General features: G+C 55.6%; 1 protein-coding gene and 1 long non-coding RNA gene across 6 annotated transcripts in view; one reads left to right on the top strand and one right to left on the bottom strand.

The window, feature by feature from the left end:
• Positions 1 to 14,195, bottom strand: part of RBM19 (RNA binding motif protein 19) — a 52,698-nt gene extending 38,503 nt beyond the window's left edge. The window contains exons 1-19 of one of the 4 annotated variants that reach the window (XM_069030970.1): positions 14,164 to 14,195; positions 13,161 to 13,389; positions 11,543 to 11,725; positions 10,971 to 11,102; positions 10,725 to 10,763; positions 10,027 to 10,231; positions 8,810 to 9,066; positions 8,274 to 8,342; positions 7,936 to 8,014; positions 7,168 to 7,239; positions 6,404 to 6,604; positions 5,692 to 5,822; positions 5,214 to 5,335; positions 4,389 to 4,485; positions 3,846 to 3,956; positions 3,177 to 3,377; positions 2,664 to 2,781; positions 2,301 to 2,443; positions 1,282 to 1,342 (exon numbers count right to left, since the gene is read on the bottom strand). In XM_069030970.1, coding sequence (XP_068887071.1) covers positions 1,282 to 1,342; positions 2,301 to 2,443; positions 2,664 to 2,781; positions 3,177 to 3,377; positions 3,846 to 3,956; positions 4,389 to 4,485; positions 5,214 to 5,335; positions 5,692 to 5,822; positions 6,404 to 6,604; positions 7,168 to 7,239; positions 7,936 to 8,014; positions 8,274 to 8,342; positions 8,810 to 9,066; positions 10,027 to 10,231; positions 10,725 to 10,763; positions 10,971 to 11,102; positions 11,543 to 11,725; positions 13,161 to 13,370 — 2,431 coding nt within the window. In that variant the 5' untranslated portion in view covers positions 13,371 to 13,389; positions 14,164 to 14,195. Of the gene's footprint in view, positions 1 to 1,281; positions 1,343 to 2,300; positions 2,444 to 2,663; positions 2,782 to 3,176; positions 3,378 to 3,845; positions 3,957 to 4,388; positions 4,486 to 5,213; positions 5,336 to 5,691; positions 5,823 to 6,403; positions 6,605 to 7,167; positions 7,240 to 7,935; positions 8,015 to 8,273; positions 8,343 to 8,809; positions 9,067 to 10,026; positions 10,232 to 10,724; positions 10,764 to 10,970; positions 11,103 to 11,542; positions 11,776 to 12,380; positions 12,488 to 13,160; positions 13,390 to 14,163 lie in introns of those variants that run through there. The other 3 variants (XM_069030972.1, XM_069030971.1, XM_069030973.1) reach the window with 3 other exon arrangements.
• A 151-nt stretch (positions 14,196 to 14,346) lies between these two features.
• On the top strand, positions 14,347 to 15,473 carry LOC138119434 (uncharacterized). 2 transcript variants are annotated; one of them, XR_011155505.1, is made up of 4 exons: positions 14,347 to 14,432; positions 14,558 to 14,639; positions 14,747 to 15,119; positions 15,413 to 15,473. It is a non-coding gene; the product is annotated as an uncharacterized lncRNA (long non-coding RNA). The 2 variants fall into 2 exon arrangements; XR_011155506.1 differs by having other exon boundaries at positions 14,744 to 15,119.
• The last annotated feature ends 370 nt before the right edge of the window (positions 15,474 to 15,843 follow it).

Genomic DNA, 15,843 nt, shown 5'->3' with positions numbered 1-15,843 from the left:
TATCCCATAGAAAGGGCCGGCCTGGCCACGGCTGGACTTGGATGCTCCTCAGGAGCACCCCTGGCTGAGTTTTTTGAGCAAGGCACTGCTCTGGACCAGCCAGTTTTGGTGCTGATAAGGTAACAGATGCTGCACACAAAACTGATTTTTTGCTTTGCATCATCTCAGTGCCACTTCCTTAAAGAAAACACCGAGTCCTGCAAAGCAGCTGCTGGGCACAGACAGGGGAAGTGATCCCACTGTGGGGACAAACCTCCCACGAGGTGCAGTGGGCTGCTGCCACTTCCACAGCCAGGGAGAGACATCCCCCTTCCTCTCCCTGCTCAGCAAAGGTCTGCAGCACCTGCGGTCACACCACAGCCCTGAGGAACACACTGACTGACACAGGATTAACAGTGAGGGGACAAACCAACACCCCATGCTCAGCTTCAGAACCCCAGTGGTGGCAGAGTGTAGAGATGTCCCAGTGCCCACAGGGATCAGGTGGTGTGGGATCAGCCCATGCTCAGTGGTGCTGCCTGGTCAGACCCACCAGCAGAACTGAAGAATTCACGTTATTTCTTTATGTCTCAGTGGATCTGAGGTTTTAAGTGTCCCATGGAAGAGGATGGGGAAAAATCAAATTCAAGGGGAAATGCCACGAAGCTGTGGAGCTCCCAGAGAAGCCACAGCCCCTCCAGCCAGCGCTCACCTGGATCCAGCTCCTCAGGAAGCGAGAGCAGCCAGCACAGCAGGCACAGCCACTCCTCCCTGCAGCCTGGGGGGCTCCGGGCTGGCAGGGAGAAGGCAAACCAAGCCCACTCAGCTCAGCTCTCAGCCAGGCCTCCTCAAGGATCCAGCTGTTCCCAGGATAGTGCAGGGTTTAATCACCGCGGGGCACCGGCTCCCATCAGCCTGCACCCCGCTCTCTGCTGTGATCCTGGAGGAGTCTGGCTTCTCCATCTCACAGCCTGCACCCCGCTCTCTGCTGTGATCCTGGAGGAGTTTGGCTTCTCCATCTCACAGCCTGCACCCCGCTCTCTGCTGTGATCCTGGAGGAGTTTGGCTTCTGCATCTCAAGATCCACATCTCCACAAATCCCACAACTGAGCTTAACCTGGCAGGCCAAACCCCGGGGTAAGATTTGGTTTGCACCCATTTTGACAGGAACACTTCTGGGAGCACTGAGGATTTTGCCAGCAGGAACACAAATGCTCAGCCAGATGAATGCTGAAGCAATGCCACACCTGAGCCCTCAGCAACCAGCCAAGGGAAGGAATTGAACAGCAGGATCTAGAGTACCTGCTTTGTCTTTCTTCTTGGATATTGTGCAGCTCTTCAGGGCTCCCACTTTGGAAAACGTCTGCAAGGAATTTGAACACGTGACTCAGTTCCCTTTGTCACAGGCTTGCAACTCAACTGACAGCGTGGCCCTCTTCCCCCAGCACACACCTGACAGGCAGTGCAGCTGAGCCTTTTCCCATTAAATTATTTCTGTACAAATACACACACAGTTTTAAAGATACCAAGACACACATTCCCAGAAATCCTCCACCATTTCCTAGAACCAGTGCAGAGATCTGAGACAGCTCTGCAGGAACACTCTGGATTACGAGATGCCCTCAGCCAGGGAGAGACCTTGAGGGCGGGCAACTCCTGTAACGTCCCTAGAACACAGCTCTTCCCAAAAGTGGGGGCTAGAGGGGAGCAAACTATTTATTTGACTCCCTTGTAAAGACAGAAAAAGAGGGGACAAGTCCCAGCCCTCCTCTGGACAGCCACTTGTCCACAGCTGAACCAGAGTCTCTACAGAGTCCCACAGGTCCAGGATTCTCGGGCCATGGGATGTGGCATTTTACACAGCTACAAGAAGTGCCAGAGATGGGAAATTCCAGCTGCTTTTCCTTATTTTGGTGTTAACACCCCACCCTGGGGTCTGCCACGCTCCCTCCCAAGTGCTCTGTGAGGTGAAGCAGCACAAGGCAGCTCAATGTCAGCAGGAGCTGAGGTGAGAAGCCCGTTCTGAAACCATTGTTTGTTGATTCCCTGCCTCACACACGGAGCAGCGGCAGAGCTGCAGCAGGGCCTGTCCCAAGGAGGAGCTTTACAGAAAACACGGGAAATCAGGAATGTTGGAAGACTTCTTACTGCCTCCACCTGTCTCTAGGTGGAATTAAACCACACCAAAACAGTTCCAGATGCATTTGTCTTAACTGACACCTGGAGTGAGGCTCCCAGTCCAACCCAGTGCTCTCTCATCTCCCACCAGGTCACACTGGCTGCAGCCAAACTCCTTTAAACGCCATGTCCTTATTGCTCACCTCCTTCAGGGTGTCTTCTGTGGTGGCAAAGTTCAGGTTTTTGATGAACAAGGTACACCCAGGAATATTTTCTTCTTCCTCCTCCTCCTCTTCCTCCTCCTCTTCCCTCGCTGCTGCTTCCTCTGAGTCTTTTACAACTTCACCTGAAACAAGAAGAATAAACCCAACTTTGTAAGATGCAACACAGCCAAACTTTGGGGGAGCTGCCCACTGAAATTTTGGGGGAGCCCATGGGATGGGGAGAAAGGTGGTGTTCTTAGGGAGGGCAGAGCAGTCCTCACAGCAGGAAGTCACCCAGACAAAACATATCCTGGGCCGAGAAACACAGACAGAGACCCCCAGCACATCAGCCAAAGTCCTTACCTGCTCCCAGCCCTGCTCCATCCTCCTCTTCTGCAACCCCGGCTTTGTTTTTCTGAGGGGCTGGGCTGAGGAAAACACCCATGGGAGCCCACTCCAGATACAATGGCACAGAATGGAACTGGGAAGAGAAGACAGGGGAGAAATGAGCAGTGAAGGGCAAGGCCTGGAGGAAAAACTCTGCTCTCAGCACCATTTTCACCTCAGAAATGGGAAACAGCAGTGGAAAAGCTGAGCAACCTTTTCAGCTGCCTAAACTCTGTCACAAAAGGATCCAGCCTCACACAGACCACAGCCTGCCACGGGTCACTGCTGGATGCTGAAGGGGAAAAGAAACCCTCCAGGTGTGTCACAGGCCCCTTCTCCAGCATCCTCTGCAGGCTGAGCCCTGCTCTGCTGCACCAGGAGCTCCCTAAATCCAAAGGGCAGAGGCTGGAGCATCAGTGGCTCTGGGATAACACTTCCCACACTCCCTGTGCCCCTCAGGCTCAGAGCAGCCCTTCTGCAGCTTCCCACCTTGGAGTAGGCCAGCCTGGTGAAGGCTTGCTTGGCCTCTGTTGGCTCCAGGAACTCCACGATGGCCGTGATCCCTCCCTCCGGCAGCAGCACCCGGCCCAGGCCGCCGTGTTTGCCAAAGACCTCCTCCAGCTCCGCGGTGCTCGTGCCGGCCGGGAGGTTCTTCACCAGGATCACCGTCCTGCTCCTCTCTCCAGCAGCCTGACACAGCCAGCAGGGAAAGAAAGGGAATATGGGATGTTAAAGAGCAAACCCAGCAATTTTCTAACAGATTTCAGATCCAACACGCTGTGCTCTCCCCCTCTGTCACCCCTTTCCAGGATCCAAAAGGTCCAACAGCCATTTAGGAAACACTCCCTGTGAGATGCACATCCCAGTTCCACAGATGCTCAGGGATGGAGGTTTCAGCTGCAGACCCACCCTGGTGTGGGCACAGGGCTCCTTCCCTGCCTCCAGCAAGCTGACCAGCACCCTGAAGCCATCATATCATGGATTTCACCCATCCCGAGGGCAACTGCATTTTCAAATGGATACAACAACTCCTAACTCATCAGGGAGGGGTCAATCCTGCAGCATGCTGAGGATTTAATTACCAATTTCCAAGAGAGTTGAGAACACCAAGACTAGAAGAGGCAGATCCCCACTGATGCCTCCAGCAAGGCCTCTCACCTGGCTGAAGGAATCCAGGCTGACTCCATTTTCCACGAGGAAGCGGCGGATTTCCTGGACCAGCTCCGTTTCTCCCAGAGCCACTCTCACTGCCATGCTGTCTTTACTCTCCTGCAGGAAAGAATTCAGTCACCTGCTGCTCCCAGAAGCACATGATGCAAAGGGAACGTGGCAGGCAGCTGGAGGGTAAAATGCTCCAGCTCCTCTGGAGCCGCTGGAAGTTTTGCTGTTGGAATCCAAACGCATCCCAAAGCAAAACAAAGGTTCCAGGAAGGATCTGAGCTTTTGGGTGTAAATTCCCACCAACCTGTAGTTATGTAGGAATGCAAAATTCAGGCACAGGAAAGCAGAGAGGGAAGGAAGGCTGGGGACCAGGGGGTCAATGGGCTCAGACCCCACAGAGGAGCTGCAGCACCACAGCCTGTGCAGTGCTCATGGATGCACCAAAGCTTTTGCTGCACAAGACCAGGAAGGCCCTGGCCACAAAGAAACAGGCAGGGAAGCGATGTCCCACCCCAGCTGGTCCATCAGAACCCAACTCACAGCATCCAGCACTTGGCTTTTGGGAGCGTTGTACTTCTGAGCCATGGCATCAGCCACGGCGCTGGTCCCCACAAACAGCGTGTTCCAGTTGTGGGAGCTGCCAAGAGAAAACACAGCCAGGTCAGTCCTGCAGCCCTTTCTGCTGCTGGGGCCTCTCTAGGCAATGGCCCTGGGAAAAAGCAGCTCTGAGCACCACCATGAGCAGGCAGGGTGAAGAGGGAGGGAAGGAGGGTGGAACATCCTTAGGGAAGGGACAGGGAGATACAACTGGAGAGCAAAGAGAAAGCAGTGCAGGCAGCTGAGGTCTGCTTCCCCAGAGCTGACCAGTCACAGCTCTGCAGCTGCAGTTCAGGTGCTGGCCCAGAGGAACACACCTTTCCAACTGGTCTCCTAAACCCACAAACCCCCTGTGAGCAAGGTTGCACCCCTTTCCCTTCAAGACATAAAGTATCAGATATTCTTTCAGACTGACTTGTCACACAGCAAGAAAAAGCTGCTACAAGGTCTAGAAATACAGGTGGACAAGCAGAGGAGAAAGGCCCAACTGATCTGAAACCATCCCCCTGAAGAATTACAGGATCAGGCTAACTTTTATTAGAGAAGGAACTCCTACACACACAAAGCCATTCCAGCCCTGTTGCTCCCAGTTTCCACTGCTCACTGAACTACTGCAGCTCCTTGGGCAGAGGAGTCAGGGAGGCAAGAGAGGAAGGAAACAGAGCTGCCCAGCAAATGCTTTATCGACTTTGGGAATCTCTGCAGCCCCTGTGAAGACCCCAGATGCATTCCTGCCACGTCCTGCAAATCTGACAGCTTGTGCCCTACCTGGCACTGCTGGCTTTGTCCTTGGCCTCCTTGCGCTTTTTGTAGGAGGAAGAATCTTCTGCATCTCCATCTTCCACTTTTTCCTTTCTGATCGTGGAGGGTAAGAGATGCATCATTCTGCCCTGCAAGACAGGAAGGAGAGATCCAGCAGCTCTGGAATAATGCACAGATGTCCACAAACTAAGCAGAGCGGAGGAAGTTTCCTGGCACCTTTCCTAGTCAGAGAGCCTTGGCCAAAGGAGGGAATTTTCCTTCCCAAAGGAGACACAACTGCAAGGCCAAGTGGCCACACAGTGTGAGACAGACTCAGGGTTTTGGTGTCTGCAGAGCTGTTCCAACCAAGCCACTCTACCCAAGGAACCTGCAGGAGAGCCTGAACCTTTTTAACAAAGCCCAGAAGAGAACTCTCAGCCACACTCCCAGCAAACATCCCCGCCAGCTGCAGTCCAAAGCTCAGGAAAAGCATCAGCTCCTGTACCTGGAACACCTGCCCATCCAGCTCTGCCAGGGCCTTCACAGCATGCTCAGGGATCATGTAGGTGATGAAAGCAAATCCTTTGGGTTTCTTGGTCAGTTTGTCTATAGGGAAGTGGATCTCCGAGAGGGGTCCTGCAGGAGGCAAGGCCTTGGTGGTCACAGATGGCCCTGCCCAGCCCTGAACTGGCACCGCCCAGACAACCAGGGCTGAGGGGAGCCAGGGAGGGCAGAGCAGCTCTGGATGAGTGGTGAGCCACCAGCCTGGGCCAGGAGCTGCAGAGGGACAAGGTGGGCCCAGCACAAGCACCCCAAGTCCAGGTGTGGCAGCTCGTGGGCTCTGACAGGTGACACAAACCAAGCAAGCTCTGAGCGTTTACCTTCAGTCAGGGATAAAGACTCCACAGCCTCACCCTCTCTGCCCCAGGACACCAAGATAACCTTAAATGTGTTTAATTTGGAGGTAGAAGAGGGAAACTTCAAATTTCCACTTGACATTCCAAACCTGGGGTGTATCTCAAGGATTCACCTCTGACCTGCAGGAAGCCTCCTGCCAAGCAGGCTCATGTTACCACACCAGGCAATAAAGATGATGGGAACTGGGCCATGTCCAAGAGATGTGGGACATGGAGTTGTCCATTCCCACCCAGCAGGAAAACCTCAGGACAAAGGAAAGACGTTGCCCTGCAAGTTCCAGTCCCACAGCCAACACTCACCGTACTTTGAAAAGATCTTCTCCAAGTCCTCCTCAGTGCTGGTGAAAGGCAGATTCCTGACAAAGAGTCTCCCTGATTCAGCCAAGTCCTCTTCTTCCTCATCATCCCTCAGCCTCCTTTGCCAGGGCTGGCTACCAGGTGTGGCTGGAACGGTTTCTTTTGGGGCGTTCCTGCACCGGGAAACCTCCACACAGTGCCCACCTGACCCCAAACACACACAGAGGGACGCTGGATGCTGCCCTAGGCCATGGGCAAACAGCATAAAACGTGCAAAGAGCCCAGGTTTAGAGCAGTGACACAATGACAGCCCCACAGGCTCTGAGCAGGACTCAAAAAGAAAGGGGAGGTGGGGGCTGCAGGAGCCAGTCTTCAGACAAGCCAGGGTGCCAACAACAGCCCCCTTTCCTTACAGAGCCCCAGCCTAGTCCAGGCAGCCATCCCCATTCTGCACACAGTACTTGCAAACAGCCACTCCAAGGGTTAGGCCAAGCCCAGGGCTCCAGCACAGCCTCACAGCACTGTCTTTACAAAGCTGGACTCACACAGGACTACTCTGATACCGACGAGGAGCACCCCGAGCACACGGCAGAACATGAGGGCCCCGCAGCACCGCTCCCATCACAGCCCCGGGTTTATCCCACGTGGGCTGAGGCCAGGAACAGCCCTCCCATCTGCCTGGGAAAACTCCCATCACAGGAGCTCCTTGTGCAGGGAGCACTCGAGCAGCTGAGCTCCCGCAGCCAGGAGGAACAAACAGCCCTTACCCAGGAATTCTTTTTTCCGCTTCAAGGCCCTTTGCATTTCTGCTTCACTCTTCAAGTCAACAAAGATGTAACCTTGGAGGAAGGGAAGGTTCAGCTGAGCACCATGTGGGGAACACACACAGCCACTAATTGGGTAATTATGGGTGAATTTGGCTTGCTTGAGTATAGATTCCTATAGATAAAGCATTCAGCTCCCATGAAGAGTTTCAACCCAGCCTGGAAATGGCCATGTCAGACTGGAAGGCTGCCTTTTCAAAGCTTATTCTCTGCACACAAATCTAAAAAGCCTGACTTAGCAGCTGGAGGAGGCTTTCACAGGTGCCTCCCAGAGCAAACAGAAGCTGCATCCGTTGTTGGACTGTTAAAGGGAAAGAGCACAGCAAAGCTGCTGCACACCCAGCCCATCAGGAGACCCAAAGGCTGCCCTGCAGCCCACAAACACAAATCAGCACAGTGCCCTGCTCTGCTGCAGCTATCCCAGAGGAACAGGCTTTTTCCTGGCACGCTTTGGGGTGTATAGAAAAGGTCTGGATGCAGATCAATAAAAAAAGGCTCCTGCTGCTACTCCTAAGGGAGCACAGCCAACATTACTGTGCCCAGGGCATCCTGTGGGCAGCAAGTAGGGCAGGAGAGCTGCAAAGTCACAGAAAGGTCTGGAAGAACCAGGCCATGAGCCAGGGATTTGGAATTGCAGACTAAAAGAGCAGAGGGGTGATCGAGAGGTCCCCTAACTCTCAGATCCAACCCCCCTCCACACACAGCTCTTACCTGAATTCTTCCCCTGGGCCTCTTTCCCCATCCTGATTGCCACTGGCTTCAGAGGGAAGAAGAATTCCCGAATTTTTTGCTGCAGGAAGAATTCGAATTGGTTGGGTAATTTCTCAGATACAGGAAGCAGCAAGTTGCAGACTTTGGTTTTTCTCTATGAAACACCCCGTGCAACAAACAGATCTCTGCACAAGGACAGTCCAAAAGCTCCCCTGACCACCCACACAACCCTCCAAACAGTGAAAGTGAAAAGTTTCTGCAAAAACCTTGCAGAGTTACACTCTGAGACCCCCCCCCCGACCCCGAGCCTCCCTCCCCAGCTGGGAAACCAAACTTGCCTCGGTGATGTTCGATGGAGCCCCACGCAGCTTCACTGTGAACCGAGTGCTGGCTGCCCCTGAGCTGCCCTGAGAGGGGAAAAAAGGCTGAATGAAGGAACAAAAATCACAGCACAACCAGCTGGGCTTGTCCAACAAACAGGAGGCTCAAGAGTGGGAGAGATTATCAAAAACTTTTGGCAACTGTGTGGGGCAGGAGGCGCCTGCTGAAGGTGCAAGGTTCAGCTGGGAGTGTCAAACCCTGGCACCAAAAACTGAGGTCTGGGGGACAGCATTTCCTGCAGACAGGGGAAAAAAGCCTCTGGAAAGGGCACTGGCAGCACTTAGCTGGAAGTGCCCCATCTCTGGGAATTTAGCCAGCCCCGAGGAGATTCAGCAAAATTTTTAAATGGGTCACACCAAGAATGCCAGGAAAGCTGGTACCCAGTGGGCCCTGCAGCCTTCCCAGGCTTCCAGCCCATCCCTGCAGGGGCTGACAGACACCTGCTATCATAAAGCTGCTGCTTTAGGGAGACAGAAGCCTAGTTCAGCTGTACCTCCAGTGTGGATCCTTTTTTCTTCTTCCCCATGGGTGTTTCTTGCTCTGTTTGTTGGGCTTTTGCCTTCCCCCTTTTCTCTGGGTGGGTTTCTTCAATGCCCAAATCCTCCTCGGTCCCACTTTCCTCGTCCTCCTCGCTCTCTGCTTCTTCCTCTGCACTGGATGAGGAGGAAGAATCCTCCACCACTTTAGATTTCAGGTAGTCCATATCTGAGAGCTCTTTGCTGGTAGCTGCCTTCTTCCCTCCTTTCTTTCCTGACAGAGAGGAGAGATCAGAGAAGTTTTTTCACACAGATGCTGCTGCTGCTGCTTTCCCCTCAGGCCAGGAAAAAGCTATAAACTGCCACAATCATGACCATCACCTCGCTCTCCTCTACCTTTTCCACAGGAAGGGCTTGAGAACAGCAGAGCAATTTCATCTCAGCACTTCCAGACTGACAGTCTGGACTTTCAAAGCAATGGCTCATGTTTAAACATGTTAGAAAGGGGTTTGAGGTACTCCAGGACAAAGTGCTTTGTCAAAATTTTAACTAAATACCCCCAGCAGACCTCAGAGAAGGGTTTCAAGTGTTTAGTTTGGACACGATCTCAGCTGCATTTGAGTGACCCAAAGAGATGAGGCCAGCAGGGAAAACACCACTCACTCCACCAGAGCAGCCCAAGGCAATCCCTTGGGCAGGGAGGGAGAAAAGCTCCAGTCCCACAGCCAGCCCTGCTGCAGGGACACTGCTAAAACACACACAGAGCCCGGACTTCTGAGTCCTCAGGATTAACCCTGTGCTCCAGCTCTCCTCACAGGAGCCAAGATCCTGAGCCCTGTCCCTTCCCATCAACCCTGCCAGGCCCAGATTCCAGAAATGTGCACCCAAGGCAGAGCAGACAAGTTCCCAGACACCCATCCACAGCTTCCTAAAGCAACAGAAACCACACCCAGCCCTGGAAAGCCTGGAGGTAAAGTGGCTGCAGGCAGGAAAGCACTTCAGGAAAGCTGCAGATGTTTGTCCTGGTACTCTTCCCCAAGGACACAGGGAAGGCACAAATGCCACCCCCTAATATCAGCCACTGCATTTCCCACACTTCCCCGAATTTGGGGAAACAACCACACCCCCCCAGCAGGCAGAAAGGTGAGGCCCCACCCTCCTGGTGAGGCTGAGCCCAATCCTGGCCCAGTCACCGTGACCAAGACAAGCAGAGGCTGACAGCTCCCTCGGGTACCTTTGATGTCCTCCTCATCTTCAGAGGGCCCATCCCCACCCTCACTCAGCTCCTCAGACTCATCTGAATCGAAGTTGAGGTAATCAGCTGCTGCTGGCTTTCCCTTCTTGGGCTCCTCTGCCAGAGTGTCATTAGCCCACGTGGCCACCTGGGACCGCTTCTGGTGAACCACCAAGAACTCCTGGAAAGTTTTATCTTCTTGCAGCTGTGAAAGACAAAAAGCAGACAAGCTGTGAAGGGAGACTCCCAGTGAGCCTGAAATCCAAGACAACACCTCATTTCCAGCAGGGTAAAACCAAAAATGCCTTAAGGGGAGCTCAGTTTACACTCCCAAGGAGATTAAAGTCTTCTCAAGGGGTCTTGTTCCTACTCTTTTTTTATAATTGGTGTTTAGAAAGTACTTTGAAGAGGAAAATAAAACAATAAAAAGAGAAAAAAGCCCCAGACAAGTCAAATGTGACAGAACTCACATGTGGGCAAGCCCCAGAACTGCAGAAACAGAACTGACCTGGATGCAGTGCGTGGTCACACAGGAAGAGGTGACCATTAAAAAACTGCACCCCCCTCTTGGGGTTGTTAAAATGACTTTTTACAGCAGAACTGGGCTGTCCCAGCCTGAATCCCCAGCATGGGAAGTAGGACAGGAAGGAACTACTCAGCAGCAAGAATGCAGGGACTGCAACCCAACCTCAACTCACCTCCTTTAAGTTACCCACTGGATCCTTCTTCTTTTTCTCCTTGGGGAAAAAAAAAGCCCAGAGAGGTTCATTAGAAGCACAGGCAATGCCAGGTGACCCAAGAGCAGAGATCCTAAGGCACCAAGGAGCAGCACCAGGACTCCAGCACCTGCTGTGCCAGCTGCTCTGTCCCCTTCTCCCCAGCCCAGGCCACCCTTCTCTGTCACAGACACACAGCAGAGCCTCCAGGGCTCAGGCAGGACTCACCTTCTTTGTGCCTGCAGGAGCTTCACTTGCCAAGGGCTTCTCAGGCTGCTTTTCTGAGGCAGGGGCCTTCTGAGAGTGCTTGCTCCAGGCTTTGGGCTTTGTAGGGTCACCAAAAGACTTGCACAGCTCCACCTGGAAGGAATCAGGACTGTAATTAAACACATGGTCACCAGTCGGTGCTGTAACTGTAACTGCTGGGTAACTCCACTCTGTTACAGCCCTGATGGGATGGAGACTGTGCTGGAGCAACTTTTTACACACCTTGGTTTTAAAGGCACAGAGCTGCACATGCAATCACCATGGGAAAGCTCAGAGAGGACACTCACAGAACCCCAGGATGGGCTGGAAGGGGCATTAAAGTCCCACCCCTGCCATGGGCAGGGACACCTCCCACTGTCCCAGGCTGCTCCCAGCCCCAATGTCCAGCCTGGCCTTGGGCACTGCCAGGGATCCAGGGGCAGCCACAGCTGGGCATCCTGTGCCAGGGCCTGCCCACCCTCCCAGGGAACAATTCCTTCCCAATACCCCATTCCTTAAGAATCTCAGGAAGATATTTTCAGAGATCAGCTCACTGTGACTCTGGAAGTGTCTATGAAGCTTTTGTTGAAGTGGTTCAGGGCTGCCTGAGCTTCGTCTTCAGACTTGTAGCCAATGAAGCCGAATTTCCGGAACCTGCCATCCTTGGTGTACTTCAGGCAGCAGTCAGTGAGTGTGCCAAAGGCAGCAAACAGCTTCCTGAAGCGGTCCTGCTTCATCTGGGAGAGGAGAGACAGGAAGTCAGCCCTGGAACTGACACAGAGATGCTCTGTGGACAAGCCCAAACCAAAATATTCTCCCTCAGAGGCTGTAGGAACCACGGTGTGTCACAGCAACAGTGATAAAAATGCCTCCTTCAGCCACCAAACCCCTTGATCTCCCCCCGAACCCACTGCATGGGGGTGGGGAACAGGGCGGGGTCCCGCCGGCACAGCAGCACCGAGAGCACAGCACCCGACCCCGGACAGCGAGCGGGGAACAGCGACCACAGCGAGAGCCGCTGCCCACCCTGAGGGGCTGCCACCTGCCCAGCCCATGCCCCCCGCTGCTTCCTGCACCCCAGGGCACCTTCCTGACTCCTCCAGGAGCTCTCCCACCATCCCCTCCCCGAGGTGTCCCCGTGTTCCCCATCCCAGGGCCACGACTCCTTATCCCCTCCTGGCGCCTTCCCCGGGACATCTCGCTGCTCCCCCTCCAAAACCTCATCCTCCCGCCACTTCAAAGCTTCTCTCCCGGGGGGTCTCCCGCTCTCCCCAGCACGCTCTTCCGTCCCTGCCCTGCATCCCGCTTCCCCCCGCAGCGCCCGTCAGACCCACCCTAGGCCCTGCACGCCCCTGCCCACCGGCCGACCCCGCCACCACGCCGCTGCCTCACCCCGTTGGGGAGATTCTTCACGATAAGCCGCGACATGGCTGCGACGGACACCGCGGAGGGAGCGCTCAGCGCCGCGCACGCCGCACCGCGGGCGCCGCCATCTTTGCTGGGTCACGTGGGCCGTGCGCGCCAGCGCGCATGCGCCGGCGGACCCGGATGTTGGGCCTTAGCAACGGGGCCTGCAGGGGCGGGGGCCGCGGGAGCATCACCGGGACACCGGGGACAGGGAGCGGCGGGGAGGGGAGGTGGGGCAGAACGAGGAGGGGCTGAGCACCCCTGGATTTGCCCGAGAGGCGCAGCTGCAGCTCCCCGGCCCGTCCGCGCTGCTCGGCGGGGCCGCAGGAGGGAGCTCCGCGCCCGCCGCTCCCGGCTCCGGGCGGCCGCGGAGCCAAAGTCCCTCGGGAAATGTCGGGTTTGCGAGGGAGGGATGGCGCAGAGTGGCTCGATGTCACGTCTAAAAGTCACGGAGGAGCGAGGAGGGAAGGGCGACAGAGGGTCTGGCCCAGGGAAACTGTGGATCCCTGGATGTACTCAGGGTGCCAGGCTGGACGGGGCTTGGAGCAACCTGGGACAGTGGAAAGTATCCCTGCCCATGGCAGGGGATGGGAACGGGATCCCTTCAAACCCAGACCATTCTGGGACTCTATGAATAAAAGCAGCTTCCCTCTCAGGCACGGCTACATAACCCCCAGCCAGAAGATGGTGTGTTGTGAGAGCTCCAAAGGATAAAAGAGAGCCAAAGTCACTGAATAAATAAAATCCCTTGGGGCCCTCTCCTACCTGAACATCCACCCACAGCTTCCTCATGAGGGGCAGCTCCGACTCGGCTGTGAGCAGGGACAGGAGCCGAGGGAGCAGCTGGAGCGGTGCCAGGGCAGGGTTAGGTTGGATATCAGGAAAAGGCTCTTCCCCCCCAGAGGGTGGCCAAGATGCTCCATGACCCTTGTGGGTCCCCTCCAGCTCGGGATAGTTGATGCTTCCATGACCCATTGCTGGAGGCTGAGCAGGACTGGGGGGAGCAGAACTGTTGTTCTTCAAGCATCTCCTCCTGCTCACAGCCCCTCAGCCCCGCTCTCACACGAGCCTGAAATCCGACTTCACGCCTTTATTCCCAGAGGAAGATGCTCAGGGCAGCTCTGAGCTTCAGCACAGCCCTCCCTCCTTCTCCCCACGGTTTAGAGTTACCTCAAGGATAACCTGGAGCAATTCCACCCCCTTGCACCATCTCCTGGTGCCCCTTTGGGGCTGGCGCAGCTGGCCGAGCCCTCCCCAAAGGCTGAAAGCAGCAGGGGGACAGGGCAGGAAGCTGTTTGGGGGAGGCAGCCCCAACCCAGCCCCATCACAGTGCCCTGGCAGGACTGGGGTGCAGCCCATGCTCTCCCCCCCGGGGAATGGCAAGGGAAACACATTTTCCAGGGAGAGAGAGCAGAAAACAGCCAGGCTCAGGGCACGGGAAGCAGGAGAGGGTGGGGTGCTCTGGGAATACCCTTAGTGCCCTGCTCAGCTCTCACTAGGGGCTCCCAGGGGAGATGCTCCTGTGTCCCTTCCCCTGCCCTTCCCCGGGGACTCTGTGAGGAGTCACGGCACGGGGACCCGGCTCCCTCCCCCCCTTGCCCTCTGCTCCTGCCTCCTCCTTGGCCGGGCTGTCAGGGCTGTCACTGGGGATGCAGGCTGGTACTGACAGGACCCTCACGCCATCACTAACGCATCCAGACCTTGCCCTTGTCACTCCTGTCCTCTCCAAGACACTTGTCCCCCATCTCCCTCCCCATGTCCCCCTCACCTGCTGCACACAGCAGCACCCAGCCCCTGACTGCTGAGAAAGGGACTGATCCTGCCTGCCTCTGGCCCTGCTGCTCTTTGTAGGGCCTCACCTCCCACCACAGCTGCACCTGGGGCTGCAATCTGCCTCCTCACTGCCTTTTCTGCCATTTGATTTTCCCCAGGTGGGAGCTTGGTCCCCCTGCTCAGGTGCTGCAGGTGTGAGCCCTAAGCATGGCTGGGATCAGAAAGAGCCTTTTCTCCCGGGGGGCTTGGGGGAGCAGAGCTTAGGTGAGACAGGGCCAGGTACCCCACTGACTCTTGATTCCAGTGTCCATGCAGGAACAGGTTTGGCAAAGCCCATGGAGATTTCAGCTCTGCTGAAATTGAAAACAGCTGATTGTATCCCTCCCCAGGTGCAAAGCCTCAGTACAGCAGCACAAGACTTGCACACGCTGACTTCAGATTTGATTTCCTTTGTGGCTTCTGCTCCTCCAGGTAGGTCAAGATTCTAAGTTTACAAACGTGAGACTGGGAGCATCTTTTTCTGGAGAACTGGGGATTTTAGGGGGATGAGAGAGGTAAGAGAGTTGCCCCTTCAGCAGGTGCTGAAGAAGAAAGAAGAAGGAAAGAAGGAAGAAGCGGCTGCAGAGCGTCTCTGCCCCTGGGCATGCGAGGGCAGGGGGCAGATGCAAAGGCTGCCGTGGTGTTTGGAGAGGTGCTTCTCTTGCTCTTTGTCCCCCATGGTGTCCAAAGGGGCACCAGAGGTTCCCCCGACTCGTCCAGGTGCCACGGCTGGCAGGCAGAGCTGTGACGCCGAGGCAGAGCAGCTGCTGTGCTGTGGTGTCCTGCCCCGGCCAGCCCTGGCACTGCCAGCCCTGCCGAGAAGGACGAGCGCAGCCCCGGGGTGCCCTTCATGCCTGTCGGATCGGGAGCGCCTCGGCCACCGCTGGACGCTGCTGGAGGTGAACGGGGAAGGTAAAAGATCCCTCTGAGCCGGGGTCACCTTGGCTGTGACAGGATCCCCCACACCAGGCAGCCTCTCTGGTGCTCACAGGACGCTGCTGAGCAGGTCTGGGGGCTCTGGGGGGATCTGAGTGTACCCACACCTTCCATGGCAGTAAGCACTGCAGGTGCTCAGCTTCCTTGGCACCCTTGAGTCCTTCTCTTTTCTTCCTGATATGGGAAATGAGCAGAATTCAGCCTCGGGGGGTTCCTGCAGAGGGCTGTCACCTGGCTGAGGACCTTCTCCTGACTGAATTAACCCACAGATACCAGCGAGGACAGGGATGAACAGGACCCAGCAACACTCACGGCCTGGTTTTGGTGTGCTGCCCCTGCTGCAGGGGGTAATGTTATTTTAATAACAGCACCATAGAAAATCCTGCCTGAACCTCCTTGGTCCTGCTGCTGGAGACATTAAATTTTGGGAGGGGAGATGGCCAGAGCTCCTTGTGTGAGCAAATTGTCCTGACAGTCCTGAAGGAGGTAAAAGGCTGCTTTTAATGACACAGCTGGTGCTTGGGAAGGCAGCGCCTGGGACACTTGTCCCTACAGTGCTGCACAGCGGCATGGGGCCAAGGGAGGAGGAGGAGGAAGAGAAATTGCCCTTCTGAAGAGCTTCATGCCTGGGACTCTGCCCAGCCTGGCCTGCCAGAGGCTCTGCCAGAGGGGCAGGATGCTGCAAGGATGCTGTCCTTGC

This window comes from Aphelocoma coerulescens, chromosome 15, assembly GCF_041296385.1.
Source record: "Aphelocoma coerulescens isolate FSJ_1873_10779 chromosome 15, UR_Acoe_1.0, whole genome shotgun sequence".
NCBI lineage: Eukaryota > Metazoa > Chordata > Aves > Passeriformes > Corvidae > Aphelocoma > Aphelocoma coerulescens.
This window is presented reverse-complemented; position numbering and strand designations above follow the sequence as displayed.